This window comes from Triturus cristatus, chromosome 4_1 (assembly GCF_964204655.1).
Source record: "Triturus cristatus chromosome 4_1, aTriCri1.1, whole genome shotgun sequence".
In the NCBI taxonomy this organism is placed as follows: Eukaryota; Metazoa; Chordata; class Amphibia; order Caudata; family Salamandridae; genus Triturus; species Triturus cristatus.
Window position 1 is genome coordinate 803366527 of NC_140585.1, and position 20974 is coordinate 803387500.

The following is a 20974-nucleotide window of genomic DNA, read 5'->3' on the forward strand; positions in this document are numbered from 1 at the left end:
TCCTCTTCGAGACTTTGTCTACTGCACAGAGGGGCACAATATTTACCACTTCTAAAGGGTATGACACCTCCTGCAGATGACATTTTAAAACAACCTGCCAAAGCAAGAATAATTACTTCTCGCATTGATGAGAAATACAAACCACCACATCAGACCCACATATTTATTGAAGGTCAATTAAACCCTGACTCTTTAGTGGTATTCGATGCTAGGAAAAAAGCTAACTCTCAAACAACAGGAGAAGCACCACCCCCCGAAAAGGAGTCCAAATTTATGGATGCCTCCGGTAAAAGGGTTGCGGCACAAGCAGCTAATCATTGGCGTATAGCCAATGGTCAAGCCTTACTAGCAAGATATGAAAGGGCCCACTGAGACAACATAGAGGGGCTTCTCCAAAACCTCCCAGAGGAGCATAGAAAAAGAGGTCACGAGATTGTCAATGAAGGCAAACTTTTCACCAACAATTCCATTATGTGTGCATTGGATGTAGCCAACACTGCTGCTAGAAGCAGAAGTACCAGTGTTTTAACAGGAAGACATGCATGGTTAAGGATATCCAGTTTCAAACCTGAGGTACAACAAACCATATTAAATCCTCCCATTTGATAAGGAACATCTCTTCAGCCCTCAACTGGACACAGTCCTTTAGAAAATGAAAAAGGACACTGAGGTAGCAAAATCAATGGGAGCTCTACAAACTAACACCTATAGAGGTTCCTTTCGTAGGCCCAATTACAAACAAGGAGCACGGACAGCTTCCACAGATACATCTGGTTCACAATATAAAACTCAGGGACAAACCTCAACAACAAAAACCTTCTACAGAGGTTCTTACAGAGGTAACAATTTTAAAGGAGGAGGCAGAGGAAACAATACCCATTTCTCAAATGCCATACTAAAGAAGGACTCATTCCAATCCAATCCAAAATCAGCTTTATTCGACGTGAGTCATAAAAGCAATACAAAACAGGTAATGGTACGTAATACACAATTAAAATAACAATACACATAAAATTGAGACTACTTAAAATATTTACAATTTTTTAAAAATACATGTAATGTGAGTAAAAAAGATCATTACAGGTGACAACCAAAACAATTAGCACATTACTAACTAATATTCTTGATTCTTATTACCCATGCCCACCCCAGGAATTTAGCAACGGCCACAACTATTACCGGGTCAGTGCAGGTTTGAAGGAGTCTTCCTGCCTCAACACTCCGTCTAGTACCTAGTAGTTTACAAACCGGGGTCAACCATACACGCCTCGGAGTCGCATAGGCAGGGCAAGCAAAAAACATGTGTGCTAAAGTTTCCATCTAGGAGTTACAGAAAGAGCATGTGTTGCTACTCAAGGACACCCACCGGGCTACAAAAGACGTGGGACCCGTTCTCACTACGCCACTGGAGTCAAGCTATCCTGGCTGATGACGGCTGATAGCGAGAAACCGGTCCTAGGATGCTTGATTCTGGTCCAGGGAAGACATGGCTTGGCAGTTCGGGCTGGACTGTTCCCATGAGGCACAGGGTCAAGACTGATTTGCATATGGCCATGTCTAAACTGGAGTGGTGTAGTGGGCAAAAGAACGATGGATTTAACCCAGATCTTTTGACTTGGGGAGAATGTATGCATTGTCAGCATTCCGTCCATCATTTGTTTGTTGTAACGCTTTTCGCCCTAAGTGGGATGGGTATTCCCAGACGTGGGACCCGTGCTCACTACGCCACTGGAGTCAAGCTATCCTGGCTGATGACGGCTGATGGCTAGAAACCGGTCCTAGGATGCTTGATTCCGGTTCAGGGAAGACATGGCTTGGCAGTTCGGGCTGGACTGTTCCCATGAGGCACAGGGTCAAGACTGATTTGCATATTGCCATGTCTAAACTGGGGTGGTGTAGTGGGCAAAAGAACGATGGATTTAACCCAGATCTCCTGACTGGGGGAGAATGTATGCATTGTCAGCATTCCGTCCATCATTTGTTTGTTGTAACACAAAAGAATTTAGAGGCAACGCTCCCACCCGCATCTGGAAAAATAGCTTCCTATCTAGCACCTTGGTGATAAGATCCCAAAAATGTTCTAACCTTGGAGCAGTTTTAAGACTCAAGAATTCATCAGTTAGCGAAAGGGATTTAGTTTCCTGAAATACCTTGGCATTTACCAGCTCCCAATATTTCTCTTTCAATAGAGCTTTAGATGGAAAGGTAGCAGCCAATGGGTTCTCCCAAAGTTCGCTCATCCCTAAAGCCTCAAGGGATTTTCTGATCTCTTTAAGCCAAACAATCTTTCGAGAGCCCACCAAAGACATTATGTCAAGAAAACCCTCCGCATACTTGGATAATTCCGGGGTAGTCCATAGGCGACGCCAGTAAAGAATAGGTCGAAGCCTGGCTATATCGGCTATCGAGTTCTTCCCAAGGTCGTATCTTAGGGGTACTATTGGTGTGCTCTGTGGGAGAGAAGTTATACTACGAAAAAACCTATTTTCTGAGATGGTTAAGGAAGACAGGTTCTCGTAGCCCCACAGTTCAGCCCCGTAAAGAGCAGAACTCACTGCTTTAGCACTATAGACCTGTAACACAGGTCTAATAGATTTTGAAGGAGACTTCTTAAATGCACCAGCTAATGCTCCAACCAGCTGCCTATGTTTTAGGGTGGACAAATCTTTCTGTAATTTCCACAAAAAATTGTTTTGGATGTTAACACCTAAATAATTAAAAGCCTGTACCTGATCTAGAGGATTTTTAAACAAAACAAAATTGTTTTTAAAAGTTTTATGTGGCCTAAATACCATAAGTTTAGTTTTTTTAATATTAACTTCAAGGCCACGGTCAACACAAAAGGTCTCAAATATATCCAATGAACGCTGAAGTCCGCAGGGTGTTTTAGCAATTAAAAGCGTGTCGTCAGCGAACATTAGGATAGGGATCTTAGTGTTGGCAAGAATGGGAGCATCAACGTGGGCTTCCAAAAGATGATCCGCTATATCATTAATATATAGGGAGAATAAAGTAGGAGCCATTGCACAACCTTGCCTAACACCTCTTTGGACAGGGAAGTCCTCAGTCGTTAATCCCGGGCCTCCCCATCTAATACTGGCAGTGTTATCCGCATGCAGCCTCTGGCTCAAGGACAACAATCCGACGTAAAGCCCTAGATCTTTCAATGTCAACCAAAGTTTATGACGGGGGACTAAATCGAAGGCCGCCCTTAGATCTACAAAGACCGCATACAAGTTCCCCTTACCCAGGACGACCGTCTTCCAATGCAAGAGGATAAAGCGGAACACCTGGTCAATAGTACTAGTGTACCGTCGAAATCCTACCTGAAAGGGAGATAAAATATTATCTGACGCTATCCAGAAGTGAACTCGATTTAAGATCAGTCTACCAATAATCTTCTGGATAGCGTCAATCAAGCTAATGGGCCGATAGTTCTCAGGTAGCGAGCGGTCCCCCTTTTTAAACACCAGGATTATTTCCGCCGCTTTCCATGAGTTAGGAATTGGAGCACCATGCGCCAATGCATTAGCAATCAGCTGTATGTATCCCCCCCATCTAAGCTTGTCATACAGGATAACTTCTGCAGGTATACCGTCCGGGCCGGGGGCTTTACCAGAGGCCACACCAGCGAGTGCTAATTCCACCTCTGAACTAGAAAAATCATCTTCAGGTTTAAACAACTGGTGGGGCTCCTGGCTCGCAAAGGAATCCGTGGGAGAGGCATACTGCAGTTTAAAATACTCAACCCACTTCACTTGTGAGACATTATTTTGGGGGCGCTCAGGCTGGCCACCAGAACCCCACTTAACAATACTCCAGAATAATTTACTATTACTCTGTAGGCTTGCTTCAAGGAGGGCCTCCCATTTTTTCCCGTCCCAAAGGCGTTTGGCCCTATCAACACAACTCTTATAGATGACTCGTCTGCGGCGAACCAGGGAAACATCCCAACCCTTCAAAGCTTTTCCAAGTAGTAACCTGGCCTCCCTACATTCCTTATTATACCAGGAGGCTTGGTAATTAATGCCTCTTGGTCCTGTTTTAGCTTTAATGAGGAAATAAGATTTCAAGCTGGCAAATAAGCTATCATGAGCAGATGTTACATCCCGCAGATTCCCATCAGAAGCAAAAACTGACTCTATGGCATTAATGGAACCGTCCACCTCGTCCAAAATTGTAGATAAGGTGGCAGGGCTCCCCATAAGACCAGATCATCTTAGACGGCGGATATCGTTGGATGGCACCACCTCAGGAGGACTCAACTCCCCATTCTCTACGGGAGCACTAACAACCTTCCACCATCTATGAAGTAGACCGAGAGGGTTATGATCGCTCTCAGGAAGGGTCACTATCTTCATATCAGCGAGGGAGTGCCATAATTTCATGTCAGCCAAAATATAGTCAATTCGACTCCTACTCAGCCCATTATCAAATGTGCAGGCGCCCTCTCGGTCACAAGGCAACCTACCATTCATGGCCCTCAAGCCCCTCTCCATACAAAGAGAATTAATTTGAATGGCAACTTCAGACCACCTTGATAGAGGGGACAACTACAGGGGTGGGATACCCCAACATATCTCTTCATTGTCCTGTGAGTCCTAATTGTTTTCAAGAAGGGGTTCGACCGTTACATTAAACTCTCCAGATATAATTATAAAAGTATCAGCTGAGTAAAGATCAAAGAGACGTAAAAGATCGTCAATAACCAGGGATTTAGCACCCCTACAACCCCTTACATACACATTGTACAAGTCAATTTTGCCCAATGATCCAAGATCAAGCCTCAACAGTTGAATGTCTCGGTTTCCCGTGTGAAGGAGCTTAGCATTCAGACACAATTCGCTTCTTAGCCAGATAGTTAGGCCCCCAGATGGACGTCCGTGGGACCCCTTAATTGCCGGGGTATGAAAGTTTAAGTAACCCACACAAAAGCATGGTTCTAGGAGCCAAGTCTCCTGAAATATACAGATGTCCATTGTGTTAATAAATGTGACCCAGTCTGGAATGGCTAGTTTAGAATTTAGGCCAGCGATATTCCAGGAGCATAATGAGCCGCCAGACAGTGAATGGCCAACCAATTCAGGGATGGTACGTTGCGAGTCTACTGAAAAGCCACTGGTGACTAGGTCAGGCCCCTGACATAATTCCAGGGCAGGAATAGAGGTACAGGTATTGAGGGATACGGGGACATGGCACACAGGGATGAAATAAGGGTCAGTACAGGGACTGACTTTAATAGTCTCTTGGTACTCAGTGACCACAGCCCTTACACCTCTGGCCCAATGACCAACACCCCCCTCGTTAGGTAGTCAGTCAATATTATCCAGGGAAGAACCAGCCATCACCCTGTCCCTACCTTGACCACGCTTAATCCCCCCTAGATCGTGCGGGGGGTAGCTACGCAGTTGGATAGAAGAGCCTTCCGGAGGACTAGACCTGAATTCCAAAGATAGGAGGTTTTCTGCAAGGTAATTATTTTTAAGAGTCAATTCAATACAATCTACTGGGACGCTAGATGAGGAAAGTCTAGTTGCTCTGAAAATATCCTCCCTGATGACTGAACGGCATCCCCTCACATGTCTCAACCAATGGATCGCCTTGTTAGTCAGTGACTCAGGAGACTCAATGCCGCTATGGACAGACAGTTTAGGAACATTGGTCATAAAGATTTTATTAAGACAAACAAAGGTATTACCTTTAGGTTGAACATTATGAGCACCCCGACCATCCAGTGATTTAGCAGAGTCGCTTTGCCCCCCCCCGCCTATCTATACAATTTGTTCTGACCTGCGGGGTACCATTAGAATTAGCTAATGGGCGACCCAAAGATAGAATCGTACCTGCCTTAACGGCGTTACTGTAGATGACTTTACCTCTAGGACAGAGGATGGAGAACCCTGGTGTACCAATCTGTGTACCTAATGGACAAGCTGGGGCAGTTAAGGGGGTAGTTGTAATGCTACCAGGGGCGGACGATGGAACAACAAGACCCAACTCAATTTTACTGGTCAGCGACTCTATCACTGTTTTCAATAGGCCGATTTCGTCCCTCAACAATTTCACCATTTTAATAAGACTGTGTAAGGTATTGTCAGGTAACTCCCCAAGATTAACTACGGGGAGTATAGGGGAACTCAACGAAGGTTCAGCAGAAACCACATGAGCAACTTCCTGCTCATTCATCAAAGGGGAAAACCTATTAGAACAAGGAACAGTAGGAACACTGCAGCCAGCGTCAGTTACAGGAGACAAAAGAGGGCCACCCCCATCAACCGAACCCTCAGGTATAGACATTTTGCAACCTCCCTTAGGAGCACTTGTTGTGGACTTACAGCGAAACATTTCCGGAACAATAAGTGCAGATGTAGAAAAGTTAAGTCCAGAGTCAGCAAAGGATGAGGCAACAGTCTGTCCGGCAGCCGGCAATGGCTGATGGCATCCCAAAATAGCCTCACACTCCCCCACCAGGTCATCAATACGTAACAAAGCCCCCTCCGGGTCAGGCTGTTTTGCCAGGCGAGTCTTCCTCAATTTCCGCACTTTAGGCAAAGAACTTGACCCCCAGAACTCTCAACGAGCTTCCTCTTGCCCATTCGGGAGCAGGAACAACAACGTTAGAGTAGACAACGGGGCACAACAGTTTTGGACACACCACACAAGATGGCAGCTCACCTTTGGATGAAGTTCCACTCCTACAACAGTCAGTTGCAAACAACCAAGGGAATGGCCCGGCCCGGCCTCCTCCGACCCCGGATGGCCACAGACAGCCCGGCGCAGCCCGCGCGCGACCCGCGACGCGGAGTGAGTCGTTCGATTTTAGCGCCTCCAGGCGCGGAAGTCGTCGTGGGGGCGGTGACGCTGCCGGGAATGCTGGGAGTAGTAGTCCCCGCCGCACCAAGCAGCAAGCGCGACCAGCACGCTAGAAGGAGCGTCCAACTTCGGCGGCTGTGCAGCAGCCCCTGGTCAACTCCCTCCGGTCCCCAGGTAGGATTCGTGGATGGCTCTCTCTGCCTACAACCTGCAAAAAGTAAAGGCTGTAGCAAGCGCTTAAACCAGATACTGTGCTCCATCTCCCACTGCAAACCCAAGGACTCATTTACCTTTCCCCCACCACACCAGATGAGGGTCGTCGTAGAAAGATTCTCCAAAATTGGAATTCAGTTACAACTGACCAGAGGGTCTTAGACATTATCCAACATTGTTATTGTCTTGAGATCATAGCAACTTCTCCAAATATTCCACCTCGCAAACACAAACTATCCATGCAACATCAAATCCTTCTGCAATAGGAAACAATAGCTCTGTTGCAAAAAGGAGCTATAGAACCAGTTCCACCACAATTTCAAGGGACAGGGGTATATTCACTATACTTCCTTATTCTCAAAAAAGATTTATCCCTCAGGCCCATTCTAGATCTGAGACCACTAAATCATTACATAATATCACATTTCCACATGGTCACTCTTCAAGAGATCATCCCTTTACTGCAAAAAGGAGACTTCATGGCAACTTTAGATCTAACGGACGCCGATTTCCAAATACCAATTCATTCTGCACACAGAAAATACCTCTGATTTCAATTTCCAGGGAAAACAATATCAGTTCAAAGTTCTTCCCTTTGGGATCACTACAGCACCAAGAGTATTCACAAAATGTTTAGCAGTTGTGGCAGCACATCTACGCAGAGAAAACATTCATGTCTTCCCTTATTTAGAGGACTAGCTAATCAAAGCAAACACATTCACACCTTGCAAACAAAACACTAAAAAAGACCCTAGATTTACTACATCACCTAGGGTTCACCGTCAACCTATAAAAATCTGACCTACAGCTAGCTACTACTCAAGCGTTTCTAGTGGCCATGCTCAACACAAATCTAGCATTCGCATCCCCAAACACAGACCGAATACTCAACATACTAACATTAGTTCAACAATTTCAAACAGGAACTCACATTCCAGCCAAAACATTTCTCAGACTTCTGGGCATTATGGCATCTTGTATTTACATGGTTCCACATGCCAGACTAAATATGAAACCTCTACAACATTGCCTCTCTCAACAATGGACTCCGTTACTAGGTCAATTTCACAAACTAGTGTTGGTAAACAGATGCAGTGGTGGAATCCACAAAATCTATGAAAGGGTCAGCCGTTTCAAGACCCAGTTCCCCAACTAATTCTAACAGATGCTTCCGTAACAGGATGGGGAGCACATCCCCACAACCTTACTATTCAGGGACTATGGGATTCCAAACACAAAAATCTCCATATCAATCACCTAGGGCTGCAAGCTGTTCATCTAGCAATTAAAGCCTTCCTAACTCACCTACAGCACATAATTGTCCTTATTCAAACAGACAATATGACAGCAATGTATTATTTACAAAAACAGGGGGGGGGACTCACTCTCTCCAATTATCTCACTTAGCTCAGAAAATATAAAAGTTAGCAAACACCATAACATTCATCTGCTAGCAGAATATGTCCCAGGTACATCCAATCAGATTGCGGACTTTCTGAGCAAATCACAGCAACAACTCCATCAATGGGAGATTCACCCCAGTGTTCTTCAACCATAGTTTCAAAAGTGGGGGTTCCCAGAGATAGACCTGTTTGCAAGAAAATAAAACGTGAAATGCCCACACTTCGCATATATCACCACCATCAATCCAAAGAACATGCTGTATGGGTGAACTGGTCAGGGATGTTTGCATACGCTTTTCCACCTCTCCACTACTTCTGTTAGTAGTCAGGAAACTCAGAAAAACATATCACCATGATACTAATAGCTCCTACATGGGCTCGACAACCATGGTTCTCAACACTCATGGAACTGTTTCTGGTCTCACAGGAGAAGTTTCACTTGAACCCGGTCCTTCTCACTCAGAACCATGGTACATTAAGACATCCCAATCCCAAAGAAATTAATCTTGCAATTTGGCTCCTGAAGTCTTACAGTTTAGATACTTAAATTTGCCTCAAGACTGTATGACATTTTTTAAAGAGGCTCGTAAACCAACTACAAAGCAATGTTATGCAGCATAATGGAAACGCTTTGTTATGTTGTCATAAACAAAACGTTAACCCTCTTCAGGCAAAAGTACAAACACTTATCTTATACCTATTGCATTTACAAACTGCAGGATTAGCTTATAGTTCTAAAAGATTACATCTTGCAGCTCCATTGTGCTACACTCTACTCCATGCCACTCTACAAAACTACTCCACTCTACGATGCTCTACACAACTCCTTCTATGCCATTCTACTCCACTCTATTCTATGACACACTACTCCACTCTATTTCTCCATTCTATGCCATTCCACTACGTGCCTCTCCACGCTGACACTCAATGCCACTCCACGCTGACACTCCATGCCACTCCACTCTGACACACTATGCCACTCCACTTTACGCCCCTTGACTCTAGAACACTTTACTCCACTCTGCCATTTCAATATCCTACACTACTCCACCCTATGCCAATCCAGTCTACGACTACCTACTCTGTTGTACGCCACTCTACACAACACCCTCTACGCCACTCCACACCACTTGGCGACACTCTGTCACTCCAGTCTACAACAATCTACTTGACTCTGATACTCTACTCCACTCATGTCTAGTCCACTCCCTTCCACTCTACAGCACTCCACTCCCTCCACAACACTACACCACTCCATGTCATTCCATGACACTTCACACCATTCTACAGCACCCCTTAACACTCTACTCTGTTCCACTTTATGCCACTCTACACCAGGCCACTCTCATTTACTCCACTAACCTTTAGCCATGTTGACTAGCAGCCAAGCTGGTGTGCAACATTGTCAAAGTGTATTGGCAAAGCCAATAGCTTTTTCATCGGCGAGACCTATTGGCTTTGCCAATGCTTGTTTATGCATGTCACCCTACTAACAGGCACACACGACCACTTACAATTTACAAAAACAATTTACTACTTCCCCTTTCAAAATCCATTCTCATCATTCTATCCCGACTCTAAACCCTGTTAAACACAAGAAAACAAAGGTAACACAGCTAATGTTCTACCACAGGAGTCACTTTTATTTAATATATTACACAATTTCAAGTAACACTGTAACTATGTGTTTTTTGGGGCATCTATAGTCCGAAGGGCTATCCGGAACCTTTCTTCATACGCTGTGCTGCCATGACCTTTCCACTACCCCCAGACGCACAAAGAAATACTAAAATTCTTTTGCTATTTTATGATTTTGTTTGGCTACTTTTAATAGTGTGAAGTTTTTATTGTCATTATTAAATTTTGAGCATTATCCATACCCTGAAAAATAGCTTAATGCAATGCTTTGAAGTTTCCTTTGTGGTGGTTAGGATTGATGAGCTCTATGTGCACACAGTCATTCTCTCGCCTTCTCACTTTGTATCTTTATCTGACGTGTTTAATATTCTCTCTCTCACAAACATTGCTGTTGAACGCAGGCTGTATTTTGGCAGAATTACTTTGTCGTATTACTTGCTTCTGTGCACTCTGAAATACGTTGTTACCTGCTGGTGTAAGATTTCAACACTAGATGTTAATTTCCAAACTCATGTTCACAAACTTATGCTCAGTTAAATTGTACAAATTTTCGGCAATATAGCATTGCTTCCATTAACTGTAATACATCACTGGGTGACTAATTGTCGGTTTTCTTTTTCCTGTTCAGACAGCCACACGACACAAGGTTCTTGTGATGGAGTACTGCCCGTGTGCCAGTTTGTACACCGTTTTAGAGGAACCATCCAATGCCTTTGGACTACCAGAATCCGAGTTCTTAATCGTCTTGAGAGATGTTGGTATGTATCTGCTTTAGATCTCCATCTGCTAGTCCAAATGTTTGTCAACATGTCTGTGCTTTGGGAATGCCCTTGGACATAGGAGTCTTAATTTAGTGTGTGGGTAAGCAGTGCCCTGAAATTCCAGACACCCCAACAGTTACCTCAGTTAGAATGCCCACTTTCATTGGATCAGAGATAGTGTTAACCCTAATCTTCATAAGGCAATGTGTCCCTGCATTAAGGCTCCCCCAACCCATAAAAAATCAGTAAATAAATGGTAGGACCCCCTCAATAACTGAGTTCTATATCAATGAATTAGTTAAAGCAGTGTTTCCCAAACTGTGTATCATACCGTTTTTGGTTAGTCGTGAAAGTCCAAGCAATAAATAAAGATGTCTTTAAATTCTGTATTTATCGTTTTAAATTTGCTGCGCTTCAATGGCAGTGGTCAAATGTCAGGTTATGCCTTCTGACAAACAGTATGTTTTTAACATGGAGATCGATGTTTATAAACTCCTCTAACTTTGCAGTCAGAGAAAGTAAAGTGAATTATGTGACGACATGAGTCACAAATTCAACAGTCGGGTGTGTGGTAAAAAGATATTAGATAACCCCAAGTGTTAAGAACCAAAACCATCAAAGAAAGAAGAAAGGTGACAATGTGAGTATACATACATGGTATATTTGTTCTTACTTTTCGTACCTAATATCTTTTCCCTACTCACCTGACTGTTGAATTTGTGACTCATGATCTATTGGTCTATGAAAGAATACATTTTGATTCGGCTGAATCAAATTTATATTTACTTTGAATACTGGGTAATGTTTCTTTAAGATCAAACCGGAACAGAAATTATTTTCTGTTATAAAATATTATTATTGTTCATAAGATTAAATCTATAGGATTTCCTGCACTATCATAGTTTGCTTTTTAAGAAAATGAGTTCTATGTAAACACCTGTTCCAAGTTATACGTATGAACGAATAAATAGTGATCTAATGGAAGGACCTTGAGAAATTGTTGCAGTCTCATGACTGAGCTAAGGAACTTCATTTTAGCAAGCAGAAACGACAATGGAAACTAAACAATTACTAATTTGCTTGACTACAGGGTGCAGAAATAACAGTGTTATGTGCAGGGGGAAAGACCTGAGTGACATTGGTGACTTCCATCTTAGACAAGATGACAGTTGTATCTAAATTGAGGCCTAGTTAATATGGATCAGGAAAACACACTTTTACATGTCATAGGAAAGTTTGTTTTTAAATCATCAGTAACATATCAGTGTATATACGTGTAACAACTGAGTGTAAAAATTGATTCTTTACATTATTAATGATGGACAAAATATAAATGCATGATAATCTTTAACAAATACAAAAGTGTTCCCTTGTTTCCAGTTCCTAATGAAGTTGCACATATTGTCTCATCTCTCCTTTGTCACTCCAAGGCATCCCTAGTTCTTGCTTCCACCTTCCCTTTGTTCAACGTATGCCTATAAGGCATAGGCATGCACTATAAGAATGTCATGCATCTGTCTGCATAAATAATTAATCACACCATGATTTAAATATGATTAACATTTCTTTTTTAATTACCTTTTTTCATAGCGCTACTCATCCCAATGTCGGGTGTCGGAGCGCCTTACTTCACATCCATACATTTATACAGTGATCAATGTACATTAAGACAATGAGGGTTACAAGGTGTAGGAGTGACATATCGTCATTACTGGTAGGCATTAGATGTTAAGAGAAACACAATGTCAAGATTTAAAATATAACACAGTGGCTGCGGTTTTCTGTACTAATAATACTTTATTGCTACCCCTTTTTAATAACCTTAAAATAATGCTAGATTGAGAGAAAAAAATAAGATTCACTTAATATTCCCTGATGCTGTTTCGTAGCACACTGTCCTATATTAGGATTGCAATTTATGAATTGCAAGTAGCAAACGAATCTGTGTCAAAAGCCGTAACCCATTTACCTATTAACATAAAATAGTATCTGTCATCTGCATGTTACACAATGTGCCTTATAGTGGGCACATTAACCCACTAAGCTCCTTTGAGTCAAAACAGTGATTAGACAAACACAGATCTCTCCAGCAAGAGCTTTAACAACCAGAGTAATTTTACCATTATTATTATCCCCTCAAACGTTCTGAGAAACCTAAGCTCTCTGCTCCAGGTGCCTTATCAACATAAGATATTTTAAAATGCAGCCTCTTTGTGAACAATTTAATAAGCCACCTCAAATTTACTGTCCAGTTTCTCTTTGTTGCAGATTCTTCGTGGCAGAGTTTAAAAAAAATAAAAAAATTTAAAGATTGACTGTCAAACTCTGCTTTTCATTACTCTGCCCCTCATGATTCGACTCCCTTCCTGCTACCACACTATGATCCCCCAATTTATGGTTAATAATATTAAAGCCAGTGTGCTGGAATGGCAATGTAGAGAGAAATATTCAATATTTGTCCATGGACATTGCTATAGGTAGAAATTATGATTCTGTGAAACTCATCTTGAAGCAGTATTGTGCACTTTTTCATAGACAACTACTTGGAGGGAATCCTCAGATGGTGGGACATTGTCCCAGAATAGTGGTGTTTTATGGGAACAAGCCCCACTGCGATACCCTGTATCAAAGGATAGTTCCTAACTTTGGTAGCGAAGAGTGTCGTAACATGTGCAGAAAAATGGGATGTCATGTGCTTTCCCAATTGGAAAGCTGCAGATTTTTTTTTTTTTTTTTGATTTTACAAACAATTTTTGAAGATCGGTTATGGAAAAGGAGAATGTTAGAGAGAGATGTGGTAGATGAATGTATTGCGCGCGCGACAACCAAATTCAAAAGGTTCTTTTGAAATTTAGAAGTTCTGAGGTGCTCCTGGGGTGACGTATCGGTCAGTGTACGTCGCAATATACAATAGGAAATGGCACATTCAAACTTGAGTGTGTCCCCCTGGGCACGCTGCAAAGGAAAATGTTTCAATTGTTCATATGTCTGGCAATTTTATTCATTGCTTGTTTCAACATATAAAGTTTTCAACGATATCAATTCATTATAGTCTTCGAAGTATATACGTCATCTTGTTACTTAGATGTTTGTTTATAGTCCAATGCATTTCGGGTTACTTCGAACCCTTCATCAGGGACAAACCTGTGAACGCAATCAAAGTGAGGAGGCTTGTAAACTACTACGGAGTAGGGTAACATTGTCTAAACATTGGCATTAACAATTATTTAATTCGTGTGAGTGCGTCCTGCTTCTAATTCTGTGTGGGGGAGAAAGGGTATTCCCTCGACTTATTGTATATTGGTTGCCATGTGTGTCTGATCTATGGGATGGTTAGTAACGGATCTGTATGATTATGTGAAGCCGCGTGCCAATATTAAGCTGACTGTTTAGAGTGGTTGTAAGTGATGGTGATCTGTTTGCGCTGTTGTTTCTCAAACGTTTGAGCAGCCGGTGAATGTGGTGTTGTACTACGATAAAAAGATGAATGCGTAAGTGCTTCAGTGTTGTCGTGGTGAGGTTAGTTGGGAAAGTTGAAAAAGATAGTAATGCGAAAATTACTTACATTAAGTGCACGAAGCCTTAGTGATTCTTTCTTCTAGTAGCTGTGTTTGAATTTGGCGTGTTGAATGTAGGTTATAAATGACGGATTAGTTCCGCGAGGCGTGTTTGTATAGAAACTAAGGAAAGATCCTAGTAGAGCTGTTCGTGTGAACAGACTTAGCGGCCATTTTGAACTGGTGTACAAAACGTAAAAGAATTATGGGTGTGTTGCTGTTATCATCGTTGGAAATAGTAATGTAGGTGTCGTTGTACAGGTGTAAAGATTAAAATAAATTGAACGATGCATGATAGTTCAAACATGCAAACATTAAAATGTGTTATGTGTTTTTGTGAAAACTAAGGACGGATCGTCATGAGGCTGTTCATGTGAATGAACTTCTAAAAACTAAAGATGAAAGAATAAAAACAACACATAAAGGTACCTTACCATGTGTTAGACCTCTCAGCCCTTTGGCAGTTCCCTTCTCATGTTATTATTCTTTTTGTCCCTTTCCCTTCTCTTTTTTCTGTCCACCAAACTTTTTGGGTGCTGATGTAGAGGTTCTGGGCGCCTCATCCTCACACCTGAGGGAGAGGCGCAAGGTGCTCCACTGAGGAAACCAGATAAGGGAGGTTAGACTTACAAAATGGTGGTTCCAACTGTCACCTCAGCGCCTGGGCCATGACTGCCATGGGAGGTTCCGGAACCTTCTGGGCCCCTCTGGCCAGTCAGGCCCCAGGTGATAAATAGAGGTGACAGGCGGGCGGCCATTTTAGGAGAAGGGCACTGCGTGGTGATCAGGAGTAAGGCGCCTGTGTGAGGAGGTGGTTGTACTTGGAAGGGAACGGACAGGTCCAAGGGTCTGCACAGATTCCTAAACCTAATGACATCACCCCTAACCTTGTGACCGGTCCCTGAACGCAGTCAGTGGGCTGGTGGAACAGCGTAATACTAGGATTTTCAAAAGTGGCCAGAACCCGTAAAGGGGGTCCAGGATTGCTGTCTGAGACCGACTCATCCCGCGTACCTTCCTGGCAGGAGAGGAAGAATTAGACTGGCCATGGCGATTATCCCCTTGTCCCTAAGTGAGAAGAAGCTGACCGCGGCCCGTAGCTAAGAGGGCTGTGTCTTTCTGTGCCACCTGAACCGGAGAATTCCTGGCAGTGTCTTGTGCCGCCCCAAGAACCCCCCGACCCCCGTTATACTCCCTCGTCGAGGCCCTACCTGAATTGGACCCTGCCGCCACTCCGTGATCGGTAGCCTGGCCGGGAGTCCTCTGAAGTAGATTCGCAGTGCCCTGAGAGCTGGAAAGGTGAGGGGCTGGGAGCCAGCGACGGTGCCAATCCTCTGAGGAGAGTCGCTTCAGGAAGAAGGAGGGGGGGGGCGTGTCCGGCCCGGAGGCCGCTGACCTCCGATCACGTGGGAAGGGGCCGAAGCGCCGCCCTTCGTTGCCGGGAGTGAGGGAGACTGCGCCCCGTCCTGTTCCTAGATGCGGTGAGCGCGTAACGTCCCGGTCCCCGATTTGAGTCCTCAGCGGCTGGCTGTCAAGAGACCGTAGCGGAGGGAGGCACAGATCCGGACAGGGGGCGGGAAAGCGCCCGATCAAGGATTAACTTCCCGAAAGGGGATCTCCCATAAATTATTCCTCGGGGGTGGGGATCGGTGGGAGTTCCCAGGTCCTCGCCCTCCCTGTGGGGGAGAACACCTCGCCGACGAAGAGGCCCGTCTCTCACAAAGTGAGAGGAAGTCCGTTCCAGTTCTGACGGGACCACTGGAGCAGAGGACACCGGGACTGTACCGTAAGTTGGGTATTGGAGAAGAAGGAGGGGGGGGGGTCCAGGGAAGCACACAGCTGAGCTCAGTAAATGTCCTGATTATACCTTTTTAGTCTCTTAGAAGCCGAGACCCAGAGTAGACAAACACAGACATCTATGCGATTGAAGCCTATGTACTGTTGTAATGAAATGAAATGTTTGAAATAGCTGTTAGCCTCTAGTTGCCAGGGTTGTGACAATGGCTACCCTGAAATGCATTAGTAATTTATGATAAAGTAAGTTGTTCTTTATACTGTCTAGAGAGCACCCGCTAAAAGACCAGTAATAGAGTGTATTACACCCTTAACCCGAAGTGTAGGAGTTGCAGAATTGGTGTCAGCAATAAGGACCAGGAAGTATAGTTAAAGGAGCCATGTCAGAAGAACATTGCATAGACTGTGTAACCAACTGATGTGTAGAGAAATGTAATGTCTGGGTGAGCGCGTAGATGGAGAATTAAAGTGGTCCCCCAGAGGCATAGAGTTGGGTTGGAATCACAGGGGAGGGGTGTAGGAAAATGCTACAGTGGGGTAACAAATGTGAAACTAAATTGTCAAAACAAATGTAATGAAATGTTTCATTTACAGATATGAACATGTATAACCACAGCTAAAGAAAAAGAGGATAAAGACGACTGGTAATCTTTAACACTAATCGGTGTAGTGTCCTTTTTGAGTGGTGTTGCGCTAGATTGCGAGCTGGGTAGGATGCAAGCACGAGATAACATGTTGAGGTGAATGCCTGTTAACTTGAGCCAAGCTACCCATAGGACGTAGGTCCAACACCATGCCACAATTGTAACAACATCATTCGAGGACCATTCACCACACATCCACGGAAAGGACATACCATCAAACTACAAGTCACAGCCACTTGTGACACAATGAATGTGATATACCTGCTTAAATGCACGTGTGGCTTAGTCTACATAGACAAAACTGAACAAAAAATCAAGACACCGTTGAATGAGCACAAATCTAACATTCGGACACACAACGTCAAACCCAGCATTGCAGCACACTTTTCAGACTACTTCCACAACATCAGCCAACTGAAATTTCAAATCTTGGAAATTATAACGAAAACGGAAGGAAGAGACAATAAAAATTTTTTTACTACAACGTGAAAATTTCTGGATCAAGAAAATGGACTCTCTTAAACCACATGGTCTTAACGATCGGATTGAATATCAGTGTTACCTGTAGAGGCACAGATAACATTTGGACATTCACCACTCCTGATTGCTTTTGTATTCACAAAAGCACATAACATATTGTAATGTTTGTATCTTGAACCATCATGTATTTTTATTTTTTATTTTTCATTTTTAACCACCACACCTGCATAACGACACCTATATTATTAGGTCACACGTACACATAAATTTTCAACGTTGATATTAGCAACACATCCACGATTCTTTTAACGTCTTGTACACCAGTTCAACATGGTCGCCAACTTCATTCACACGAACAGCCTCATGACGATCCGTCCTTAGTTTTCACAAAAACACATAACACATTGTAATGTTTGCATGTTTGAACTATCATGCATCGTTCATTTTATTTTAATCTTTACACCTGTACAACGACACCTACATTACTATTTCCAACGATGATAACAGCAACACACCCATGATTCTTTTACGTTTGGTACACCAGTTCAAAATGGCCGCTAAGTCTGTTTACACGAACAGCTCTACTAGGATCTTTCCTTAGTTTCTATACAAACACGCCTCGCGGAAATAGTCCGTCATTTATAACCTACATTCAACACGCCAAATTCAAACACAGCTACTAGAAGAAAGAATCACTAAAGCTTCGTGCACTTAACGTAAGTAATTTTCTCATTACTATCTTTTACACCTTTCCCAACTAACCTCACCACGACAACACTGAAGCACTTATGCAGTCATCTTTTTATCGTAGTACAACACCACATTCACCGGCTGCTCAAACGTTTTCGAGAAACAACAGCGCAAACAGATCACCATCACTTACAACCACTCTAAACAGTCAGCTTAATATTGGCACGCGGCTTCACATAATCATACAGATCCGTTACTAACCATCCCATAGATCAGACACACATGGCAACCAATATACAATAAGTCGAGGGAATACCCTTTCTCCCCCACACAGAATTAAAAGCAGGACGCACTCACACGAATTACATAATTGTTAATGCCAATGTTTAGACAATGTTACCCTACTCCGTAGTAGTTTACAAGCGTCCTCACTTTGATTGCGTTCACAGGTTTGTCCCTGATGAAGGGTTCGAAGTAACCCGAAATGCATTGGACTATAAACAAACATCTAAGTAACAAGATGACGTATATACTTCGAAGACTATAATGAATTGACATTGTTGAAAACTTTATATGTTGAAACAAGCAATGAATAAAATTGCCAGACATATGAACAATTGAAACGTTTTCCTTTCCAGTGTGCCCAGGGGGACACACTCAAGTTTGAGAGAGAGATGTGGTGTAATTGCGTGGCTGTAGAGCACAAGAGTGGGACATGAAAAAGTAGGTCCTGGTGAGGTACCAGAAAGGGGGTTCATAGTGTATAGCTCCCACATAAGCAGCTGACAAAAATAAAATTCAAGGAAAATCATGAGAAAATATCCCAGAGTTGTTTGAATTCATAAACTGAATGTTCGTTGTCTGGAGAGAGTGAAAAAATTGAGGTGACCTGTAAGTTAGCTGGTGCCGTTTTGAACCTGGGTCAAGAGGAATTTCATCTGACCTGGGGTGGATGCTAACCTACTATAGAAGATGATATACTACATTTCCCTAAATGTGGTCAAAAGTGGGATAATATTTCTTCCAGTCAGACAAATTGAATGAACGAATGCAGATATTTTTGCTGTATTCAGGTAAATACTCAAGGCGAGTCCCCTAGCAGAAAAGGCCAAGACACCGTATGAAGTGGAAAAGAGTGAAGCTTATTGTTAAAAAAAAAAAATGAGTTTCACCCATTCTAGACCCTGATTGGTCTAAAACTGATAGATCAAGGAACGCGATAATACACACTGATTTCCCGAAGTATACTATTCAAAAGCCAGGCTAAAATCTTGGGTAGCTTCACCGTGGTAATTGTCTTATTAACAGCAGTACCCCAAATTAGATTTTTGCTCTAAAGGATAATGCATTATTGATTTATATATTAAGACTAAATGGGGGAGCACAGCTAACTCTAGAGTTCATGTTGTTTTTAACTCCATGGACATTGGCTAGATAATTATGTCCTACATTGATCAAATTGGATTAGAAAGACTTGATATATTCCCTGCATTCACCAGAATGAAAAGGTTAGGTGAAAAGAAAATTAATGTTCTTGCTTCTTAATGATGCAATGAGGACAATGTTGCTATTAATCCTGCATTAACATTTATTGAATATTAAACCCACTGCAGAACAAGCCGGCAAGACAAAGATAATTGAACAAATTAAAAGTAATATGAATTGCACTGGTTGCACTGAGTAAACCTGAATCTAGATTACCAAGTCTCATTGGAATGGTTGTCAGATAGTTAATCCTGCTGAAAGTAACAATTTGAATTCTTAGTTTGAGAAGCTCTTGAAGTGTTGATGGAATTTAGGGAGGGGGCAAATAACATGGCACCTTTCATAGTTAGATGATGTTAAATATTTTAAGAAGTTAGGCATATTTGCTATTTGGGAAACACAGATAGTGAGCCCATCAGCTGTTGATGATTGTGTCACTCTAATGCAGGCTACAGTAAAGAGGATAAAATCATACCCAAGGATGCATTTAATAATTTTTGTTAGGAAAGATATCAGTAAAAAAGAATAGTCTTAATAACTCTTACTTAATAGATGTGCAATGTAGGGCGAAGTCACATCAATAAATGAGAGGCTCTATAGTACTGTTAGGAGCTCTGATTAGGTTTTTGATGATTTAGAGAAAGTAACATTGAAGGAAGCATCTGCTCCTAGTCATGGGATGAGGTTGCTACTGCTTGACTTTAACAACAAATCATACATACCCAGAGATAGATTGGAAGTTGGAGATGAAATATGAAGAGTCTCAGAGCAAATGTTCTTGCCCCACAAGCAAAGAAGGTGGACCATGAGTTATGGGGCTAATGAGAGGAAATCCCTACATGTTGAAGAGATGGCTTGGAAAGGGCATGTCCTCAAAACAAAGTTCTGCATTGTTAAAATGAAAATCTGGAATTGGCTTTATTCATATTATTTTTCCATTTACAGAATGTCAGGTGGTAACTGAACTGAACGAATGATAATTATGCCTTTGATAGCTGATGAGGGAGGGTAGAATCTATGGACTGTAAAGTATATGATTTGCTCAGCAAAAATCAGTTTGGGAATATTTCATAAGATACTATACTTGTGAAACATAAATCCCCATATAATATATTAGAAGGCTTATCGTAATTTACTTGACGGTATCGAGGAATGTGAGAGGTGAGGTTTAGTTACACAAAGGACCTCTAGACTGTCATTGTCTGTGCTAGCTAATGAGAGGATTCAACTGTGGGGATTTGTTAAGCAAGTTGGCAACAAATGCAGTGTTAACACTGGATAAAGAAGAATTATTTGGAACTTCATAGTAAGCTATATGTGCATTTGTGACTGCTTCATTTTACAGTGCTGCTTGGGGCTGGCCATAGGAGTACGCTTGGTCACCTTCCTACATTTTAAATGATATTTGTAGAATGGCATCCAAGAAGAAGACCCTTCCCTTCAGAGCACTGACTATTTTTTCTCAAGAGCGAAAAAGTGTGAATTTCACAAAAAGA

General features: G+C 42.5%; 1 protein-coding gene across 3 annotated transcripts in view; it reads left to right on the plus strand.

Annotated features, from left to right (window-relative positions):
- The window catches only part of TBK1 (TANK binding kinase 1), a 517762-nt gene that overhangs the window by 135910 nt on the left and 360878 nt on the right, over positions 1-20974 (plus strand). For all 3 annotated transcript variants that reach the window (XM_085653411.1, XM_085653412.1, XM_085653410.1), the window contains exon 4: positions 10696-10825. In XM_085653411.1, coding sequence (XP_085509537.1) covers positions 10696-10825 — 130 coding nt within the window. The remainder of the gene's footprint in view (positions 1-10695; positions 10826-20974) is intronic.